The sequence below is a fragment of the Harpegnathos saltator genome, unplaced genomic scaffold, assembly GCF_003227715.2.
Source record: "Harpegnathos saltator strain DR-91 unplaced genomic scaffold, Hsal_v8.6 scaffold115, whole genome shotgun sequence".
Classification (NCBI taxonomy): Eukaryota; Metazoa; Arthropoda; class Insecta; order Hymenoptera; family Formicidae; genus Harpegnathos; species Harpegnathos saltator.
Genome location: NW_020229890.1, coordinates 226,713 through 248,365, shown reverse-complemented (window position 1 = coordinate 248,365; position 21,653 = coordinate 226,713). Strand labels below are relative to the sequence as shown.

The following is a 21,653-nucleotide window of genomic DNA, read 5'->3' as shown; positions in this document are numbered from 1 at the left end:
TTAAATCCTTAAAAACGATGTCACTCGAGACCCTCCGTAACGCCATTATCCGCGCGCACTCGAAGCTTCTCTCTTCGGCCGAGAGCGCGGTACCATCTGATCGAGTTAGCGACGTCCAATTTGCAGGGTGCCTTCTTTCCTCGGGCTACAAAGCATCGAGATATCGCCTTGCGTCCCGGAAGTATCGGGTGTTCCCCTCTTTTTCTCTCTCTCTCTCTCTCTCTCTCTCTCTCTCTCTCTCGCCGCTCGTGTCTCTCGAGAGAGACGTCGCTCGGAGCGCAACTCGGGGAAAATCCGACGTGCGGGCGAGAAGAGCGCGTCAACGAGAGTGGCCGCACATATCCGCTGGATTTTACACACCGCTGGCGCGTGCAATTCCGGCACGCTGCGGCAAAATGCGACGATAGATCGCCAAGAGACGCGCGAGATTTTCTCCTTATTCCCGGCGACGAGAGTTTTTCTCCGCGGCCGACACGGCCGAGCGGGATCTCCCTGTGGGATCTCTTTATGGGTCGAATACGCTCACTAAATTTCTTTATGTCGTTTTAATCGCTGCCAGGGCGATGGTCGTTCGGTGCGACGACGACGTTGGCTCGTAAAAGCAGCGGCACGGCGCGTTTTATGAGGCGGGATTCGTGAGACGAGGAAATTCTTCGTCGCCGGCCGTTGAATGGCGACGGCCGCGGAGGGTTCGGAAAAGAGATTTTCGCCACGCGGTGGCGCGGAGCACAGAAATGAATTATTTCCCTTCGACCCTCTCGGCTCGTTTCCATCCGTGGAAAGCGCGCGCGCTCGTATCTGTCTCCGTAAAGATGTCCCGCTGGTGCCGTAACTCGGAACAGTGAAATTCGCTGAGATTCCACTTTATCGGGTGGAATAGTTCGCGAAGCCCGTTAATATATATCGCGGCTATCGCGTTTGATCGATCGATTCCCGAAACGTTTGTACGTTTCTCGCGGCTCATGCTTGCCCCATGTATGTGTATATATATATATATGTGTGTGTGTATGTGTGTGTGTGCACTGCAAACCCGAGTGTGTTACTTCGACGCGTATAAGCTGAAGCTTCCTTTATCGTTGTTTAACGCGTTTAAACGCGTTAAGGGATATCGAAATGCATGAAATGACGTGATTTCAGAGGATAAGAAACGCGTGAAGAAAGCTTCAGCTTATACGCGTCAAAATAACACACTCGGGTTTGCAGTGTGTGTATGTATATTCCACAAATAACGGATCTTATCATAAATTTCGATCATCGAAAGTCGATCGTCGAAAGCGATAGAACTTGACGTATTCGATACACGTCACGCACGCTGTGATTACGAAATGACAAACAAACGCACCGAGCGAGAACTCGGCGCGTCGGCGGGACCGGACGGTCGGAAAGAAACGCAACGCCGAACACGCATGCACGCTTCTGCTGCACGATTTATGGATACTAGTGATCCGAGAGAGACTCCCGGCGCTTCTCGCGACTGTTTCAACTTCCTCGCGCGACATTCGCCGTGCGCCGCCCGCGCCGCCGCGCATGGCGCCCCTGCGTGATCGGAAACCTCAAAGACGAATCTCTCGTGTTTGCAGACGGCGCTCAGCAATCTCGAGGAGATGCAACACAACTCGATGGTCTACCGCAGCGACAATAGGAGCCGCAGCATGGGGGTCGGTCCGATGAGATCCCGGCCCATGGAGAAGAGACACGACACCTCGCCGTACAGCGGCGTACCTTACCTGTCGCCACCGCCGCCGGACACCTGGCGGAGAACCAACTCGGACTCGGCTTTGCATCAGAGCGCGAACGAGGCTTGCCAGTCGACCTCCGCCATACCTCATCGACGAGGTAGCGACGCATGTCGGTTTTCCTTTTTCTTTCTCTTATAGCGCGTAGCGAACCCCCGCAATCTGACGTCCAAGTTTTGCTAGAGAGAGAGAGAGAGAGAGAGGACGAGAGAGACACGTCTATTTCTCTTAGCGACTCCTGAACTTTGCTATTTGCATATTGTCGAGATAATACACTGGACGAAAGCAGAGAGAGAGAGAGAGAGAGAGAGAGAGAGAGGGGAAAAAGAGGATCTTATAACGTGTCATCAAAGCACTCGCTAGTAACGAGACGCTATCGGGCGCTTATCTCCGAAAGCTAATTTCTTCGCCCGGAACCCACGCGAAAACGTTCTCCAGTACTCGCGTACTTGCGAGTTTTTTCCGAGAATCTGCTTCGTACATAAAAACAACAACGTTCGCTTATTGTCCTCGCAATTCGCATTACGCAATATATCGTGAACGATGAACAGACCTCTCGCGTCTCACCTGAACTCTCCTCTTGAATCTATCGCGTGTTAGTTTTTATCTTTTTTTAACCGTGGTTCCCCTCAGGTTCCACTCGTGGTGCAGCAGTCCGTCGTGGAGAGAGAAACGGCGATTAATCAAGGACATTCTGCATGAAATTCCCCGTTTTATACGTACGGACGTGATTTCCTCGATCGTCGATCATTTACACAATTTCATAAACGGTAAAATGACGCGCTATAGCGCGTGCTGTAGCTTGCATAATTTATCTCGCGCGTGAAGAAAAAATTTTCCCCCTCCCCTCTCTCTCTCTCTCTCTCTCTCTCTCTCTTTCTCTCTCTCTCTCTCTCACGATCGACGACCCGACGAACTCAAAGCTCACGCACGCACGCAGGGTGAACGGCATGGTTTCTCAGCATCGCGCTCAGCCGCGATATTAATGAGCTCATCCTGCGAGCAGCGCGGAGCGCTCGCGTCTTCACGACGCTTCTCCCTCGAGTTTTGACACAGTCTCTCGCGAATGGCTCGGCTCGGAAATCCCGTCATTACCATATTGCCTCGTTACCTCGCGTTATATCGCGACTCTCCTTTCTTAAGTGGCTACCTACGAGATTTTGCCAAGAGAACGAGCTCTCGCAGAGAGACCGCGCGCGGACTCGCCTTTGAGCGCACGGTGTAATTTGCGGCGGATCGAAAGCTCTCGCGACCCGTTTGACCCGTGAGAAATTTCCGAAATTTTCTCGCGATCGCGATCGTCCTTGCGTCCTTGCGGATCTGCTCGGGCGTCTCTCGCTCTCTGCGTAACGAGCGACACTCGCGAGACCGGGTCTACCTCGCGATCTCATACCGCTCTTTATTTATTTACTTATTTATTTGTTATTTTTCAGCGCGCTCCCTCTCTGAGATATTTATCTGTTATTGTTCTCCCAGAGACGCGCGAGAGACACCGGCGCGCATCTTCGATGCGAGAAGACGCGAAAGCAGCGGGCTAGAGCGATTTTAACGCGGCGGCGGTGTATTTTCGGTAAAGGCAAGCAGTTTATCCTGAAACTGCGCCAGAGACCCGGCTCGCAAATGTCCGCGGGATGATCCGCCGCCGTTAGACAACGCGACGGGCCATGTGAAATGTTATACGCCAGTAACGTTAGTAAGCGGTATTACGTTGCCCGGACGAAATCGGATAACTGGCGCGAGAAGCACGTAGCCGTGTGAACGTCGTAGGATGACGCTGTTGCGAAAACGATTGTTTTATACGCGCGCGCTGCACATATAAGCGCGTCGCGATCGCGAAGTCGCGAAAACGCATCGTTTACGCGAACGGCCGCTTCAACGCCCCATCAACGTCCCCTTACGGCGCGCTCCGACGCGCCCGCCGCTCCTCTCGCGGGACTTCATAAATTCGCGCGTTCTGTCGTTTGAGCAGATCAGCACGCCATGACCGGGAGCGGGAGCGACAACAGGGATTCTCATCACAGCTTCATCGAGCGGCCGAGATCCTCGTGCGAAATGCCGAGAGTGCCTGGCATCAAGTACGTATCGCCAAGCGTCATGTAAATAGCACGATCGCCGATCGCGCGTTCGTGAACTTTTGCTGCTCCAGCATCTTAGCTTTATCATCTCGCCGACTTTTCGTCTCGCTGAGACAGGCTTCGCGCGGGTGTTCTCTCTTCTGTTCAGTCGATCGATCGGCTGGACTCGGCACGAACGCGCGAGAAGGAGATCAAAGTCACGGTCGGCCGGTCGGTCGCGCCGCGAGTGAATCCGGCATCGCGAAATTCTCTGTTTCAGCATATACCCGAGCTCGCAACCACCGGGACAGCAGATACCGATTGGCAACAACACGGGATCGTTGCCCGATCTGAGCAACGTGCACTTCCCGTCGCCCATTCACACTCCCCTGGATCAGGAGGATCACTCGAGTAGTACGCCATTCAGCAACGTAAGTCGCACGACCCGCAATCACGCGTCTCTCTTTCTCTCTCTCTCTCTCTCTCTCTCTCTCTCTCTCTCTCTCTCTCTCATCTATTTACACTTTATATACATCTTTCGAAGATTTTCTCTCCTTTCCTCACGATCTTCTCTCTACACGCACACTCTTGTCGCGAGGCTGCACGTGTTTCCCGAGCGAATCTTTATCGCTTTCACGGTGACGTGTTTCGTTCGTCTTGATTTCTTCTGATCTCTTTCTCATACTCACGTGTAAGGGGGGACACAATTCGGGGGAAATGTCTGCGGTAGAAATAACGTCCGAGAACGGCAATACGTCGGAGATATTTCGTACGTTAACGCACGGGACAGATTTAGTGGGGCTCGTCGTCGGGCCGCGTCGACGAACGAGCGTCGACGTCCGAGCGACTTTTCGTCGTGTGTCGAGAACGCGGGAGAACGTGAAATGCACCGATTTCGATTATCGCTCGCAAACACACGAGATCGCGCTAATAAGGTTCTATAAATAAGCAGCGTTACTCATAGCCGTTCAACGCGCGTATAGTTTGATCCACCTAGCCTATACACGGCGTAACCTCGACACCTTATCAATTAGACTTTCGATGTGTGCGATATCGGTCCGTGGTTTCGAAACCGCATTTTTTAATCTACGGTAATGCGACCGGCGGAAACGTGATGATGAATTGTGCGAAAATATCGCGCGGATCTCTCGACGAAGCGGAATCTCGTTTCGGCGTGGTAATTCAGCGACAAAATTAATGGCACGTTTAGTAGGATTTTTTCACCGTTTCTCTTGCGATGTATCCGTGGGACGGAAAGACAACTCGGGGAGATAATTTCGACTTGACTAACTGTCATAAATAAATAATATTTACGAGAAGACGTATCTTAGTAACGATGTATTACGGTACATGTATCCCCCCCCTCTCTCTCTCTCTCTCTCTCTCTCTCTCTCTCTCTCTCTCTCTCTCGATCTTTCTCGAAAAGAGCGGTTCTCCGTCGATATCGATGTTGGGCAATTTGTTTGCGTTAAACGGAGTCGGTTAACTAGCTTAACGTGCCACAGCTGATGCCGCCAACGAAGGGACGATATCCGATTAAAGAACTTAAAAGGCGGACGTCGATATCGAAACGGTTTCGGTTTCGGACGTCGTATTTCCGTGTAGCCGTCCTCCATTTTCGCCGATCGTTCACTCCTCCCGCGTCCTCCGCCCCCCTCTCTTTCTTTTCCCTTTTTTCTTGTTTCCCCCCACCCCTCCCCCTCCTCCCCGATGCTCCCATCGCTCATACGGATTTATACGGAATCGCCGAGTTATACATCGTACGGAAGTTTTAGACAAGTAGGATTTACTGCTGGAAGCGGGAATCTCTCTTTGAAATGGTCGAATCGCTGGTGCATTCCAGAGTCCTCAAACGAGCAGTCCCACAAACCTGTCGCCGACCAGCTTGGCACAAGCTGGTAGGCTGTCCTTTTCACAGGATCACAATCCGTCAAGCGTCCAAGTAAATATCCTCGCGCCCCCAATGTTACTAGAAGTTACTATAGATCTCACGTATTGTCATAGAGCGCAGCGGATTTTTAATTGCGAGCGACACGAAGTGTTGCGTTTCTCTACCTCTAGTAGATTTCTCCGCTCGCAGCGCGAGCGTCACTTTCCGCGTTTCTCCTTGTCTTTTTTCTCTCTTTTTCTCTCTCTCTCTCTCTCTCTTTCTTTCTCTCTCTCTCTCTCTCTCTCTCTCTCTCTCTCTCTCTCTCTCTCTCTCTCTCTCTGTCAGATGTTCTCGTAGACTTACGCTTGAACGGTAAATCGTGGACCTCGATTAAAAACCGCTGCCGTAGAATGTTGTTGACCGTGCGAAATATCCGAAAAACACGTCGGATTGATTTACGTCGCATCCTTCGCTCTCTCGGGGAACCGGTTTTCGACAATCTCTCTTGCCAGATGCGTGTGTGTCTCTCGATGAACTTGATTAAATCTACTTGTTACGATTAAACCTATCTGTCGCGTGATACCGATATCGCTCGGATATTTCGCATCTGTTTGATGGTGGGTTACGGAATCGAGGAGAAATCGCGCGCTTCTAAAATTGGGAGAGGCAGAATGTGTTTGCGCGACACGTATTGTAATTTTGCTACGAAAATATACACGACGGTGTCGTCCGAGAGGAATATTTTCGTACGATATTCTCTGTTTCTCCCTCTCCGGTTCTATTTCAATGGCAACAGTCGCGTCGCCGGAGCCGGAATGTCGTTTTCGGCAGATTATGCGGATACACTCGAGCTACTGATTAGCGTCGTGAAATCAACCGTGAAAGAAACGCTGTCGAGCGGCGGACAGAGCTCGAAAGAGAGTTGATCGACGAAAACGTTACCTCGGTTCCGTCGGACACGAGTTTGTTTGTTGGAGGATGTGACTTAGGATGCAATGCAACGATTGCATGAGACGCGAACATTCTTTGTGCTTCTCTGTGCTTCCTTAAATGTTAGAACGTTTCGATTAGAGTAGCGCTAGAATCTCTCTTGAGATACATATTGCGGCTGCTTCCTTCGAGTAAAAAGACACGAGTGGACACGTTTATTTGACGAAGAGCTGAGGAGATACAGTTAGCGCGGCGCTAAAGGGAACAATTCAGACGATACTCTCTCTCTCTCTCGCTCGTTCAACATCACCGATTCGTCACGATTGGCACTATTTGCAACAAGTGGATATCACATATCACGTGAACGACGAAGGATTTCTTCTTCGGCGGTTCGCTCTCGCATGCACGACAATTGGATCACTTTTTTGTGCTAACTCACGCCGAGGAGCGCCTTTTTCCTCGACCGAGGAAAGCTCAAAGTATCCTCTCTTTATTTACGAATATTCGGCATGCTTCCTTATTGTACGAACACGCTAATTTCGTCGTAGCTCTGACACCTTCAGTGTTTCTTTTTTTTTTTTCTTTCCTTGTTTTCTAGCATACAACTGTCGATGGTAAATGTAGCGTAGCGAAGGGACACGATTATGCAGCGTTATAAGTTCGCAATGAAACTTTCGTAACACGCCGCGATCGCACTTGTGACCCAAATGCGACCCGCCGTTATTAATACGGTATTTAATAATACATTTATCGTGGTCCGCTCGTGACAATTTTGATCGTTAGACCGTGCTGGAAGCGCCAGTCGATGTAAATCGCAATCCGAAACGCTCGAGGGAAACGTCGCTGGTGTCTCGCGCGTTCTTCGACGAGGTGATTAAAAGAGAGAAAAAAGGAAAGAAAAACAGCATCCCCGATTTCTCATTGCGGTTATCTTGCTCCTCGCGTTCCCTTATTAATATCGGGACGCGCTCGAAAGACAAAAAAGGAAAAAGAAGAGAAAAGAAAAGATCCGACGGGCGCAAAGACGAAACCTCCCACCCGCGACTTTTGCCGGGCGTCTCTTAATTTTCTATTATTTTTTTCTGTTTGCCTTTGTTGTAGTGGTTGTTTGTGTTTGTTATTTTGCAGAACCATTTATCAGTGCCTGTTAACTCTAGGTTTCTTCACACGTGTAAGGTTAGTAGTCACACCAGTTTCTCGCTCTCACGAGACGTAATAACGGTACGCTTGTGTTGTTGCTGCCTTTTAGCCGCGACGGCCGTTAACGCCGTGGCGTTTTTATTGTTTTGCTTGTTACATAGTACCGAGCTTGCAGATAAACTCGAAATACAATCAATAGCGAAAGCGTATATGTATGCTAACGCCGTAGCGTATGTATATATATATATATATATATAACAGTATATAAAAAAAAAATATATATATATTGTAATATATATGTGTCGGCAAAAAGTCGCGCGTGTACGGTTCGCCGCGACGTTAAGCGACTCGGGCTGAAAAACGCGCGTTGGGAAAATGACGTCGTCCGCAGTTGATAGGAAGAAGCGAAACCATTACGCAATGCCAATTTTGACGTAATTTGAGCGATTGCGTCGTAACGCGGGAAACGCCGGGCGCTACGCAATAATGCAGCGCTACGTAGTCGTTCTGCGTCGATCGAACGTCTGAAAAAAAAAAAAAAAAAAGAAAACGTCCGAAGGAGGGAGAGGAGAAACGAGCGGAGGAGGATCCTCCAAGGAGTTTCGGCCAATTTTTGATTTTGAATCTTTCTCGTGGATTTCTTTTCTTTTTGTAATTTTTCACGACGTTATACCCTCCGATCGGCCAGAAAGCGAGGCTCGTGTGTACGTTGCTTTGTGAAATTGAGCTTTGAACGCTCGCTCGAGATTCAACGGAGAGCGACTCGGAGTTGTGTGAGTCCGGTCGCTCGTCACGGCGAGCCGTTTCCGCGCGCGAGTCCGGTGCTGTAATCAACGTGGAGAATCGATTTGCGCGGGCCTGCCTGACGACTAGCATCTGTCGAGTTTAGTTACGCGAGAACGCGATGAAAAGAGAAAAGTAGAAACGACAAAAGGAAAAGCGGGAGGAAAGAATAAAGTAGACGACGGGGGGGGGTAGGGGGGCGGCGGAGGGGAAAGAAAAGCGAGAGAGCGTAGCGCGACGGACTCTCGATGATCGATCGTTAATAGCGATGGGTATGAAGCAGGGTGTGGCACTGGAAAACAGCACAAGTACTTCGCAACAGGATCTTCAGAGCTACCCGCAGCAACCGGCGCCGACGGCGACGTCTCACAGCCCGACCAGCCACTACATTTATCAACAACCGCACAGTCCTGTGCCGCCGCAAAGTCCAGTTAGTATACATACACGCATACACATTTACACGCTAGATGATAGCAGTCGGCCGAGATGACGGGGGATGGTCGGACCCGCGAAATCTGCCGCGAAATGCTAAAGTGCACGGCTCGCGGTGTCGCTGATGGTATCGCGGTATCGAGTATCCGAATATTGTATGTCTCTCTCTCTCTCTCTCTCTCTCTCTCTCTCTCTCTCTCTCTCTTCGAGTACCGAGCCGGATACGGCTCGGTGCTTCCTGGCAGCCGACCGACGAGATTCGCGTCCACGTGTCGTCACGTAGCGACCGGCTGTCTCCTGTGTTGACCGAGATAATGTTATCGATTACAATCGAAACGAATTCGCCGACAATCGCCAGAGTCGTCGTTAGTTAAATGTGTCGTGATTAAATATCGCCGTCAGACCCCCCCCTTCCCTCGTGAGTGATTGTCGTTATCGATGCCATCGGTTGTTCTACATGTGTCTTCCATCCGTGTCTGTTATCTAGAAAACGTCGCAGTCGCAGCAACAACAGCAACAGCAGCAGCAGCATCAACAGCCACCGCAGCAGCTCAACTCACTGGGGTCGTACCGATCCACGCAGTCGGTGAACAGGCCGTCGCCGCAATCGTCACCTAGTCTAACAGTTCAAGTGAGATCATCTCTCGTGTTGTAAGATATTAATATGTAACAGTTGACGAAGATAGTTAGTCAAAAAGCCCGGCTCGACTTCCAAGGTGAAGATAATTAAGCCGTAATGGACCGTAGATTGGCCAGCTTCCATAATAAAGATTTACGAATTCTGCCAACACGTTGGCGGGAGATTCTAAACAACGACGACGACGACGACGATTGCGCTTGGCCGATGAACGAGCTGTTAGACATTTTGCTAACGAATAACTCGTTTCCATCGACACGTACACGACGAAGTGAAAAATTCGACCGAACTTTGGAAGTCTCCGTAGAATCTCTCGCTGACTTTTCGAGGCTGACTTATCAAAGCCGCCGTTTTGCAAGAAGTATCACGAGACGCGAAAGTTCGTGACGTTTCGCGGCGAATTTTCCTCGCGTATTGACCGCGAGTTAAGGCCGGTCAGACGACTCGATGACGGAACGTTCTCGAGACGCGACTAGTTCTTGAGACAAGTCTCACGACATGTCTTGGAGAGTCCGTGAGGAGCAGCTGAAGTCTCGAAGAGCTCCGTCGCGAACCTCTTGCGCTTACTCCGCTAATGATCGATGCGTCATTTGTCCGAGCGAGCAAGAAGCGAGCAAGCGCTCTCGCGACGACTTGGCGCGACAAGTACACGAGTAACACTGTTGTCTCCTGTTCCAGGGAAGTCCTCTGAGTTACAGCAATAACCCGTCGGCGCCATCTAGTCCCACGGGACATCCGGGTCCACCGAACTTGACGTCCGATGCGATCGACCAGAATACTTACTTCATGAGTCAGGCGCAAGCGGCGTCCCTTCAGCAGGACTTCGAGCAGTTCACGATGGTAGGTGAATTCATTCGTTTCGAAGCATGTGCGGGCGGCTTTAATGCGCGCGCGCGGACGAACACATCCGCGGAGCTCTCTTGTATCTTTGTGCGTGCGGATCTTCCTGGATCGCACACTCTCTCTCTCAAAGTGAATCAGTGAAACTCACTGTCAATCAGCGATTGTACACTGATTGTCAGTGCTAAGTATACCACTGAAAAATTCAGTGGTATATTTATGAATTTTCCAGTGGTATATTTAGCACTGACAATCAGTGTATAATCGCTGATTGACAGTGAGTTTCACTGATTCACTTTGAGAGAGCAAGTTTTCGGCCAGCAATCGGACTGTAGAAAATCTCGCGCGGAACCCGAAGCACACACATATATCAGGGTAGACTATTCTCGGGCAGAAGAGCTAGCGTTTGCGTTTCCATCGTAGGATCACGAATGCGAAAAAGAGAGGAACGAAAAGCTTCCCGATCGGCGCGGTGGCGACCCGGCGCGCGACGCAAGTAAAGAACGACGAGAGCTAGAGAGCGTAAAAAGATAAAAGATAGAAAGGACCACTCGATCTCTTCTCTCTTGCGGGTGCGACCGTCGGTGCCAGTGTTGCGCTGCTTTCGCGAATTTTGCGCCCGAGAGATATTTGCCCTTCGATCTATTATACACACCGCTGGCGGCGGTCCAGCGATGCGCTCGACATTCTTGCCTTACTTCTGTCGCCGGGCAGTCTTACCTCCGGAGAAGGAAGAAAACGCCTCTCCCGAACCGGTGTTTTCATATATTCTCATCTCGAGGCTCGTTTCTCGCGCGACGAAACAATCGAGTAACAATCGCAGCCTCTCACGGAGAGTGTCTCCCGTGTCGCCGCTGCAGAGGCCGATCTCCGGCCTCTCCTCGCGTCGCGTCGATAATACGTGAGACGCACGCACGTGCTGCACGTTTTTACATGGCATATACTCCGCTGCATAATTGCATTCGGGTTTTCGCGGCGAGAGAGAGAGAGGGAGGGAGAGAGAGAGAGAGAGAGAGAGAGAGAGAGAAAGCGAGCGCGCGTTCCGTATACACCGTCGTCACGCTACGTTACGCGCTTATACAGACACGCACAACTTGTCCGTTTTGCCTCGACGTGCGTGCGATGTCTATATACAACGGCACACATACACACACACACATACACAGAGAGAGAGAGAGAGAGAGAGAGAGAGAGAGAGAGAGGGGGAGGAAAATACAGGCTCGCCGATTCTCCCGATCTGAATTCTCTCTCGAGAGAGCGAAAGCATTTCGGCCGGGTTTCGATTGTGTAAACTATACGAGCGAGCCCCCATCAATTATAATTAATGAAAAGATATCCGATCCTAATTGGCGCTCAATTTTTTTTTATGCATGTCCAAGGGACTGGTAAGTATCCGATGCTGAGTCGTACTCGTTACTTAGTAAAACGGCAAAGGAAAGAGAAACGGCACGAGTGAGACGCGAACGTAGGCAGCATATCGCGCGCGGGACGATTTTCATATTTTCACGCATCGCCGTGTAACGCAATTTTCGTGCGAGACACTCTCGTCCCCTGCATCTCCTTTTTTTTCTTTTTATTTTTCTTTTCTTCTTCCTTCTTTTCACGTATTCCTAGAGTTACCGTGCGAGCCGATCGGTTTTAATGAATTCCAACGCATACAATATGCATTCTTATTCAGAGCCGGTTTGACCTTCGCAGTTATAATTAATGTTACGCGATGAATTATTCCGAGCGAATGATTCGTATGAATTATTCCGCCGGAGTCGTTTGGTATTCTACTCGGTTACATCGTCAAATGCTCCGTCCGTTCGTCTATTCGTTGGTTGGTTCGTTGGTTCGTTCGTTCGTTCGTCCGTTCGTTCGTTCGATCGCTCGCTCGCTCGCTCGTCAAAGGCGTGAAATTGCGATTCCCGATATATTCCTCGTTTATAATGCCACGCTTCTAAACGCGAAATTACGATCGTTAATTGGCTCGCGTACGCGCGCCGCAAGTGTACGTCGAGTTTTGGTAACGGGAGCATGTCAGTCGATAATCAACGCTGAGAAAAGAAAGAGAGGGGGAGAGAGAGAGGGGAGAGGGAGGGAGGGAGGGAGGGAGGGAGGGAAGGAGGCGAATGTGTTTGCCAAATACAAAACTGATTATGTAGCCTCTAGACTTGTGCCTTAAGTCTTGCTGTTTATCTGTTGCCTGCATTCGTCAGGAGTGGCCCAAATTCGCGCAGCAGCTGATGGAACTTGGTTGCACCTGGACCACGCAGATAGAGGTGAAATATATCGCCATTAGTTGAAACACTTTTTATTTGCAAAAGTTCGCTACATTAAGAGCAACTCCCATTTTACTACGGCGTTGCGTTGTCGCCTCTACCTTCCGTTTCTTTCCTGTTCTTTTTTGCGTGAGGCCCGCGGCGAGGAGAGCACATCTTCTCCAAATGTCACTGATAACGGACAGTCATGCGCGTTTGCGCGCGGTTGCGCCTGAGACAGGGAGACCCGAAGACGGTGTTGTTATTGTAACGCGCGATATTCCAGTATCCTATGCGATCTCATCTATCTCCAGTTTGTTTTCTTCTGTATTTGCTAAGCGAAAGAAATTTACAGTTCGTCGACGACCACCGATGCGTCTGTTTTGGCAAACTGAGACACTCAAAACAGCCTCCCCTTCGCGACTCCGTTTCCGCACGACGGCAGGGTCGTTGCATATGTACGCGTCGAAATGTATTCCCGTACGTGTGAGGGAGAAGCTCGTGCTTCGCAACGGAGGAAAAAAGAAATATATATATATATATGTATATATCAGATTGGACGTGAAATACTTGCACATTACGGTAAAATATCACCTGCCGCGCGGAGGTATCACACGCCGCGTGTGCCGCGCTGATGTTTAATACATAAGCCGCGTCAAAGGCAAATTTTTTAATGTCTCGGCCGAGTCGTTAGAGTCGCGCACGGGAAAGGCGCGTACTTTGTGGCTTTCGCCGTGGAAAAACACTGGAACGAGGAAGAGAGCGAGAGCGAGAGAGAGAGAGAGAGAGAGAGAGAGAGAGAGAGGCGAGAGAGAGAGAGAGAGAAAGAGAGAAAAAGAGAACGGTAGTTGGTAATAATCGCAATTCGCGCGCGGCATAAGCTCTGATTGATAGCCCGCAAGCTCGGAAACGCGGTCGTACGGTATTACGTATGCACGTACGAAAGTCACCATCGTGCGTGCTGTGCTTCAGAAGGACCTGGCTTTATCGCAGGGCCTTAACGATACCCTCTCTTTACTCCCTCCTGCAGTTGCACGCACAAGTGGCCGTTACCGTGGCGTTTGATACCGCATGGACGGCTACGCGCCAAGCCAGCGCGGCTTAATGGACGAATAGAGAGAAGACGATATTTTATTTACGCGATAAAAAGCATCGTTGAGGACGAAACCGCCTCTCAGTCGCTCGTGAGCTCGCGTTCGAGATCGCTTCTTGATATCACCGGCCGAGAATCGGAACCCGTCCCGAGCCCGAGAGTACACATCTCTGCTGCTTTCTTTCGATTTCTTTTTTATTTTTTCTTTTTATCGGGGAAACCCAGCGCGAGTCGCGAGTGCGTGCACCTTCGATCTGGAGGGATTTCCTCCAACAAAGGCTATTAGGAGGAACGAGGTATCTCCGGAAATCGAAGCGTAGCTAAAGTCGTAATAGATTTCGAATCGAAGAAGATGACGGGGAGGGGTCGGTCGGGCAGGGAAGGAGGCGGCGGGGGGAGGGGTGGCAGAGGGCGATCTTGGCGGTGTGCGGTGCGCGCGAATCGAGTGTGTGTTCACGGTTCGATCGTACTTCTCCCTTACTTCTCCCTTTATACTCCTCTTCCGCTATCTTCCCTCCCGCGCGCGGTCGTTCTATAAAAAGCATTTCGGGTGGGAGAGACGCGAGATGAATCAACTTAGTCGCGCACTTAAAGATGAATCAGATTAGACCGCAAACAGCCTTAATCCCGCTCCCCCCCCCCCGCCCCCCGTCCTCCCGCCACCTCCACCCCTGGCGCGAGGCGTGTTAATTAATTAATGTAAATTCGCTCATCTGCATCTCTTTCTTTTCTACTTCAGATGGACACGCCGGTGCAGGCGAGCACGATCGGGACGTACATCGGATCGCCGAATCACACGGCGAATTTCACGCAGGTGAGAACACTCGGAGCGAGTAGAGCCTCTGCGTTTCCTCCCGTTCTCGGAGGAGGAGGGGGGGGGGCAGGGACGCTACGTCGAGCGAAAATGGAAATTGCATCGCTGAGCGAGCGTAATGCGCGTAGCGGAGCGGAGCAAAGTTCGCAATTTTCATTATCGCTCCGGTCACCGTAGAGGAGCTATTGGCTTTACCCTTTGTTCATCGGGTCCCGTTGCCTTTGGCCTCTGTTCCACAGAACGACGTGATCAATGTTGGCGGCGAATTAGGCAGCGGAGATACCAGCTACTTTAGCACGAATCCGCAAATGGCGTATCAGCCGCCGACGACGACCACCACCGCTACCCAGCAGCTCACACCGCAAACGCCAAACACACCCACGATCATTCTCACAGGTACGAGATTCCCGTAGGCATTGTGCAGATCGCACGGGCGATAATTGCTCTAATTGCGTTTCATAACGAGATACCAGCAAAGTAGTCTCGCTCGCACGCGCCCCGTCTTCGACGGGGTCATTTGATTTCTATTTCTGTTCCGCGAATACTTTGTATTCAATGCGCTGACGTACAATGCGCATCATTTATGTTATCGTGAGAACAACGCGCGCGGAGAAGCGCGCAGTTTGTTCGCAGTTGCCGTAGCCGATAATATCGCGCGCGCCGCTAATCCCGATCGATTTTCTTTCGCAGACTTCTCTGCTCCGGACGATCTGACGAATCCGGAATTCGTGAAAGACCTCGGCACGGCGATGATGGGCGACTTCGACCCGGAAATGTTTCCATCTGACGACGCCCTCAGGCAGGGCCTCGATCCGATCGACGTGGACGGTTTACAAATGCTCGCGGACCCTACGATGGTCATATCGGATTCCAGCGCCGAGGCCCACTTTAGGTTAGATCGCCTCTAAGAGAAGAGATTTTACTCATTTTACCGACCGACAGACAGATCCGCTGGCTAACGCATGAAGGATAAAACAATTCTGTCCTGGTGTCGTCGCGAATTAATTCTTAAGACACTTTGACACATGGGGTACCACTTGTTGGACACTGGCGGATTTTGCAGGGCAAAAATGCGAGTCAATGTGTATACTTATACATCGCCGTGTATATTTATACATATTTAGAGATATACACCTTGTCCAACTTCATTTTTGTGCAGCGCGTGTGTCACACAGAGCGGGTGTGCGAGAAACACACGTTTATCAATATCAATTGTCTCGCGCCCGATACGATATTTCCTTTTCTTTTCTCCTCTTTCTAATCTCAACTCGTGCATCGCCTCCGCGACTTATCGCATATAAAGAAAACAAAAGAAGTCAAGTGTAAATAGTATACTATATGCAGCAGGTTACCCCTGTAGATAGTATACTCGTGTACGAAATCTCCTTCCGGATACAAGTCAGTGGTCAACGATAGTTGTTTCCCGCTCGTGATAAGACCGTTAATTGACGATTAAGTAATACGAATCTTTATTAACCCTTTTTTTTATTTTACACTACTTTGTACATTGTATCATGTATGATCTCTAAGAAGCACAAAACGAAATGTTTACTGATGATTTATACATGCTTTTATCATACGCAATTATAGTAAGAGGTAATATCTACCGTTTAGGCCAATTTAACGTTAGAGAGGACGATCGATTCGCGCCCCCCTCAACGAGGAGGAGCGTTTAAAACGCATAAAGACATAGAAGTGAGAGAGGAGGGAGATGCCTATCGGCGGTACACGCCACAGCAGCAATCTAGATCGTTGTGTTTCCTTTTTCTCGTTATAATCTTGCGAGAGCAGCTTGTATACGCGATCATAAACGCGTTTGCGTTAGCGGAATGTATTCTGGATGGGGGTGGAAGATTCGCGTTATCGCGCTGGCCGATACACCGAGATCCCATCCAGATAACACAGAATTGAATCATCGAGTCCCGAATTCGGACTCGTCTCTTTTTGCCTTGGTCGATCGACAGTCGTGATCGGATCCGATGTTTCGCGAATTGCAAAATCCAGAGATTCAATGGCGATCTCGGCGCGAAAGGACCGCGCAGGACCGTTTATTAACGAGAAGAATCATCTCTCTGCATCTCGAGCGTGCAATCCTCATACTGGTCACCACTTCTGTACGTTTAGATTAGGAATAGTTTCGTTTCGCCACACGCAACCATCCCCTACGACTTGTCGTATTGACTCGTGCTACCCGGGAAAAGAAATCGAGTAAACTCAATTGTTAACACTTGCGTTCTGATTTTCGTATCACGCTGGACGGACGCGGTGGTAATAACGAGCAGGCAGATATGCGTCATATGCGTGTACCCTCGGCGGTTGTCAATTGTTTTTTGAAAGTAATATATATTATACTTTATACGCGCGTTCGGTGGTGAAAACCGAATGCGAAATTAAGATAAATGATAAAGTATGAGATCAAGAAAACGACGCTTATATCTATACACATCGTAAGTAGCGTACCATACCCTTCTCAGTAACATTCGAATTCTTCATTCTAGTTGAACACACGATATAGGCGATTGTAGTGTTACGGATTCAGGCTGCGACAAGTCGGAAAGTGCGACGAATTACACGGGAATACGGTGAGTTCCCGCGATGCACACACGCCAGTCGTATTGCCAGTCGTTTGCGAGCGTGAAAACCGCTTGACAGATTGGACAAACTTACAATTCGAAATTCAAATTACGAGAACACGAGAGGAATTCGATCGTGAGGGAGAGCGACGCGCCGTCTCGAGCTCGTCAAACGCCATTAATTATCCGCGAAAACGTTCATACCTGAAATGTGTAGCCTGAATCCAGCGGTGCATACCACAGCACTCTCACACGCATACATACATACATACATACATACATACGCAGGACACATATATAGATGCAGACCTTCTTTCATACTACATTGAATAGATTGAAAATCGGGACGTTACAGACGTAAAGTGAAATAGTATAAATTCGTTATCGCTCTGATACCATTCATATCTTATAAATATAGATCACCTTGTATCTGCAAGAGAGAATACATAAATATACCGGAGTATAAACGTCGAGGAAGTTCCGGTAAGCGCGAAGTGCGGTGGAAGGAAGTGTCCTGTTCCTTTCGTTATCTCTCATCGTTCAACACAAACACATACACACACACACACACACACACACATGCTTATCAGTTAACCGCCAAATACACTTCGCGGCTACGGGAGCTTCTTCGCGCGTACCGAAAGCTCGGCGGGGAGAGTACCTCGAGAACGGAAGAAATTTAACAATAATCTTTACATATTTAAAATGTGATTAATGTTGACCAAGTTGATGAACCATCGATATATTCGAAAGAGTTGACGTAGTAGAATGAAAAATTTCTCTTCCCGTTTGCTCTCTTTTACTTGCAAAGTCTCGTCCGCGTAAATGCGCAAAACGCAAGAGGTGCCAAAAGCGCGTAGAAGATATATTCGTCGTAGATTGTAAGATCGTGCTATCGAATCATTAATCGTGCAATATAAACATATGTAATATGATCGTCGGTCGTTTAACATAGGTCGTTAAACCAAGTTAAATGTTAACCAAGATCGTGACGTCAATTTGTCATTGTCACTCTTAATCGTGAACGAGGGGCTCGCTAAAAGGGGGACGAAGAACACGGAATTCTTCACCGGAATTTCTCGCAAAGAAAAGATAAAAAAAAAGGAATGAACAGAGAGGACAGATTTTCTCCCATTATTATTATCATCGTATCTCCGACACACGTCGCGAAACGTACATCGCTGTCTTTCGATTGATATACATATATATATATATATATACACATGTGTATATGTATATATATATGTATGTATAAATATATATTCAGGTTACCGAAGAACTCGAGCGACTAACAAATAATGTGCGCAACACGCACGTGAAGAAATCGTCGAAACGGGATGACACACGATGACCGCGCGTTGCGTTAATCGCCATGCTATGTTAAGCGAATTTAGCGTCGATTCGTGAGATCTTTCAATATAACACGTTACCGTTTTTCCTTTCTCGTTTTATCGATACCGTCAGGAAACTGAGAAACAGCGTAACGTTTTCAGAGTTCTCTCTCTCTCTCTCTCTCTCTTTCCTTCTCTCTCTCTCTCTCTCTCTCTCTCTCTCTCTCTCTCTCTCTCTCTCTCTCTCTCTCTCTCTCTCTCTCTCTTTCTAATCGCAAATACCACGCGTTCGCTAAATTTGCATAATTTGTATCGGGCAATTCTATTGACCGAACGGCGTGAATGATATACGATCTCACAGCACATCAACCTCAGCTCACATTAATTCCCGTTGAATGGCGGTGTAAGTGTAATAGTATCGAAGCGCATCGGCCTCAAACACACATTACAGCGAGCTGTTGCTTTTTTATATTCACATTGCGACCTCTCTTTCTCCGATCGTTGCGCGAGGACATGGTGTTCTCAGGCGCGTCGTGCGTTGCATCTCGCTTACAGATTCCTCAAGTTGCAAATTGATTTCCCTAACATACTCGCGACTGACGTCTTTCGAGATGGCATTTCTTCATTCACTAGACTCCTTTACTCCGAATTGTTTGCAACCGAACGAGGTAATTGATGTCAAGTCGCGGCAACGAATCACACTTTGCCTTTGTTTTTCAACCAACATTCTCGGCCGAAATCATTGAGGAGTGTGCGTGCACATAGGCTGGGACATTACGGTGAGATTTTTCGCGATTGAATCGCGAAACATTCTTATTACACGACATTCTTCTCAGCGGCAATCTTTCTTCAGTGGCTCGCGACGAAATTCAATTCAATTTCATTGTCGATGTTACAATCCGGTCGGATTACGAGTGTCAGTTTTCACGAAGACGAGTCTCTTCAAGTGAAACGAGATGTTCCCCGAGAGTCACGTTTCCTAATCTTGAAGAGATCGTCGACGAACGATACACAGCATGACCAAAGTATCCTCGGGAAGATTTTACAGCTTCGAACGTGATTGCGTTAATTCTCATATCTCAGTCTGCGCTATATCGAAGTCACGTTGAAGTCTCAACACGAATTCTAACGTGCCTCCTTTCCTTCTCTGTCCCTCTAAAGCTCACATCTAATTCATCATTTCTCCCGTTTCCTCTTTTTATTATGCACCCAAAAAAAATACACGTTCTCTCTCATGCTCTCTCTCTCTCTCTCTCTTTCTCTATTTCTTTCTCTCCTTCTGTCTATCGCACCGAGAGAAGGAGAGAGACTGGCTTAAGATTAATAGGATCGCAAGCCTGCCGTAACGTGCAATTAAAGAAAAATAAGATGAGCAGCGAGGACAGAAAACTCTCGCTGCCTAGTCTCGCGCCAGAATCGCGAAGCACAAGTCGATCCGCGGCGACGAGGGCTTAAATGAAAGGAAATAAAAATTTGTAATATTTGTATATAGCCATGTGTTACTGTGGTAAAGAAGAATTACCTATTATTATATAAATAATATTATATATATATATATATATATATATTACCTATGTAATATCGTTACGTTGTTGTACTATATTATTGTGAACACCATTTTTCAAACATCGATTTTTTTAAATAAAAAGAAAAGCTCTTTCTTGACACTGACACACACACACACACACACACATACACACACACACACACACACACAAAATACCAAGCCAAATCTGTCACGTCGTGTGTGGCTCGTTCTAGCGTCGCGCTCTCGGCTGCTATATACAACACCCGCACGGAGAGAGACACTCCGCTCCGAGTGAACCGATCTTCTGGTGAAGTGCGAACGATGCAGAAATCCCGAATTGAAGTTACCAGAATTCAGTCGAAATTATTATTACCAAGGGCCGATTCCGTTCCAACTTCTTGGTAAATTGATTGATAGTTGAATCAGATCTTTGGTCTTATTTTTCCTTCAATTTAGACAAAGACAGACACACGATTTAATCAGCAGCACGACCTAGCACGGAATCGGAACAACCTGCCCCAAGATCTCCGCTTGAACAAAACACACGGAGTTCTGGTATCTTCGGTCGGGATTTCCAAATCGTTCTTATCTCACCGGAAAACTGTCTCATTCGGTCGAACATTCTTTTTTCCGTGCATGCGCATAGAACGAAATATTTATACCGTTCGCACTCTGGCGATTACGTTTCTCGCTGTAAATCGCGTTTGTGTACGAATTCGCTATCTCTCTCTCTCTCTCTCTCTTTCTCTCTCTCTCTCTCTCTCTCTCACACACACTTTCTCTCATTCTATCGCGGTTTATAATGCGATATAAAAAAAGCGAGAGGAGGAAGCGCGTTTCGGTGTACGTTACACGAAGAAGGATCGTAAAAATGTTTAGCACGTTTCTACGAGTACACACTCGATCTCGTTTCGACACATTCTTCATTCGACCCTCATCGATCTCGTGCGTCCGAGCAAGAAGCGGATAAAGACCGGTACATACGGAGGAACGAGAAATCGGCGGAGATGAGAGCGCGGCGATCCCCGCGGTTTCTTCGAAATCGAACGGTGCCTGAGCGTTTTACTAACGAGCCTTCTCGCCAGACTGATATTCGCCCTAATCTAACTAAATAACGGTTAGTCGATCGCAGCGGACGGCGCGTTACGCAACTTCCGCCAAGAATTGTCACGTACGTTCTGCAAGTGTCACGACCAACTCGTTCGTCGTTCGTTCGCGCGCGCTCGCGATTTTACAGCGCGTTACGAGAGTCAGTCTATATTCGAGAACCAACAAAAAAAAAAGAAACAAGAGAAGAGGAAAGAAAAAGAACGATAACATCGCGCTGTGTGCCGTGATCTCGAGACCCGCCATCAGAGCGGCACCCGGCGACGTCGATTTCGTTTGATCGAGAAAGTCGAACTTCAATTTTCGAGCGCAGGAATCATCGTCGCGGATTCCGCTCCGACTCGATGTTCTCTTCTTTCTTTCCTTTTCGTCTGTTGTCTTTCTCTTCTAGTTTCTCTCCCTCTCCCTCCTTCCCCTCTCTGTCTTTCCCTCTCTCTCTCTCTCTCTCTCTCTCTCTCTCTCTCTCTCTCCCTCCCTCTCCCTCTCTCTCTCTCCCTCTCTCTCTCTCTCTCTCTCAAGTCCGCAACGACGTCTCGAAAACA

At 48.7% G+C, this 21,653-nt stretch overlaps 1 protein-coding gene across 9 annotated transcripts in view; it reads left to right on the top strand.

Moving 5' to 3' along the window:
- The window catches only part of Crtc (CREB-regulated transcription coactivator), a 35,822-nt gene extending 17,162 nt beyond the window's left edge, over nt 1-18,660 (top strand). For 2 of the 9 annotated variants that reach the window (XM_025302556.1, XM_025302530.1), the window contains 12 exons: nt 1,581-1,848; nt 3,706-3,811; nt 4,071-4,221; nt 5,634-5,732; nt 8,794-8,943; nt 9,433-9,576; nt 10,261-10,422; nt 11,802-11,807; nt 12,624-12,686; nt 14,498-14,572; nt 14,812-14,968; nt 15,263-18,660. In XM_025302556.1, the coding sequence (XP_025158341.1) occupies nt 1,581-1,848; nt 3,706-3,811; nt 4,071-4,221; nt 5,634-5,732; nt 8,794-8,943; nt 9,433-9,576; nt 10,261-10,422; nt 11,802-11,807; nt 12,624-12,686; nt 14,498-14,572; nt 14,812-14,968; nt 15,263-15,480 (1,599 nt within the window). In that variant the 3' untranslated portion in view covers nt 15,481-18,660. Of the gene's footprint in view, nt 1-1,580; nt 1,849-3,705; nt 3,812-4,070; nt 4,222-5,633; nt 5,733-7,718; nt 7,767-8,793; nt 8,944-9,432; nt 9,577-10,260; nt 10,423-11,801; nt 11,808-12,623; nt 12,687-14,497; nt 14,573-14,811; nt 14,969-15,262 lie in introns of all 9 variants that reach the window. The other 7 variants (XM_025302534.1, XM_025302542.1, XM_025302537.1 and 4 more) reach the window with 7 other exon arrangements.
- Nucleotides 18,661-21,653: the final 2,993 nt, after the last annotated feature.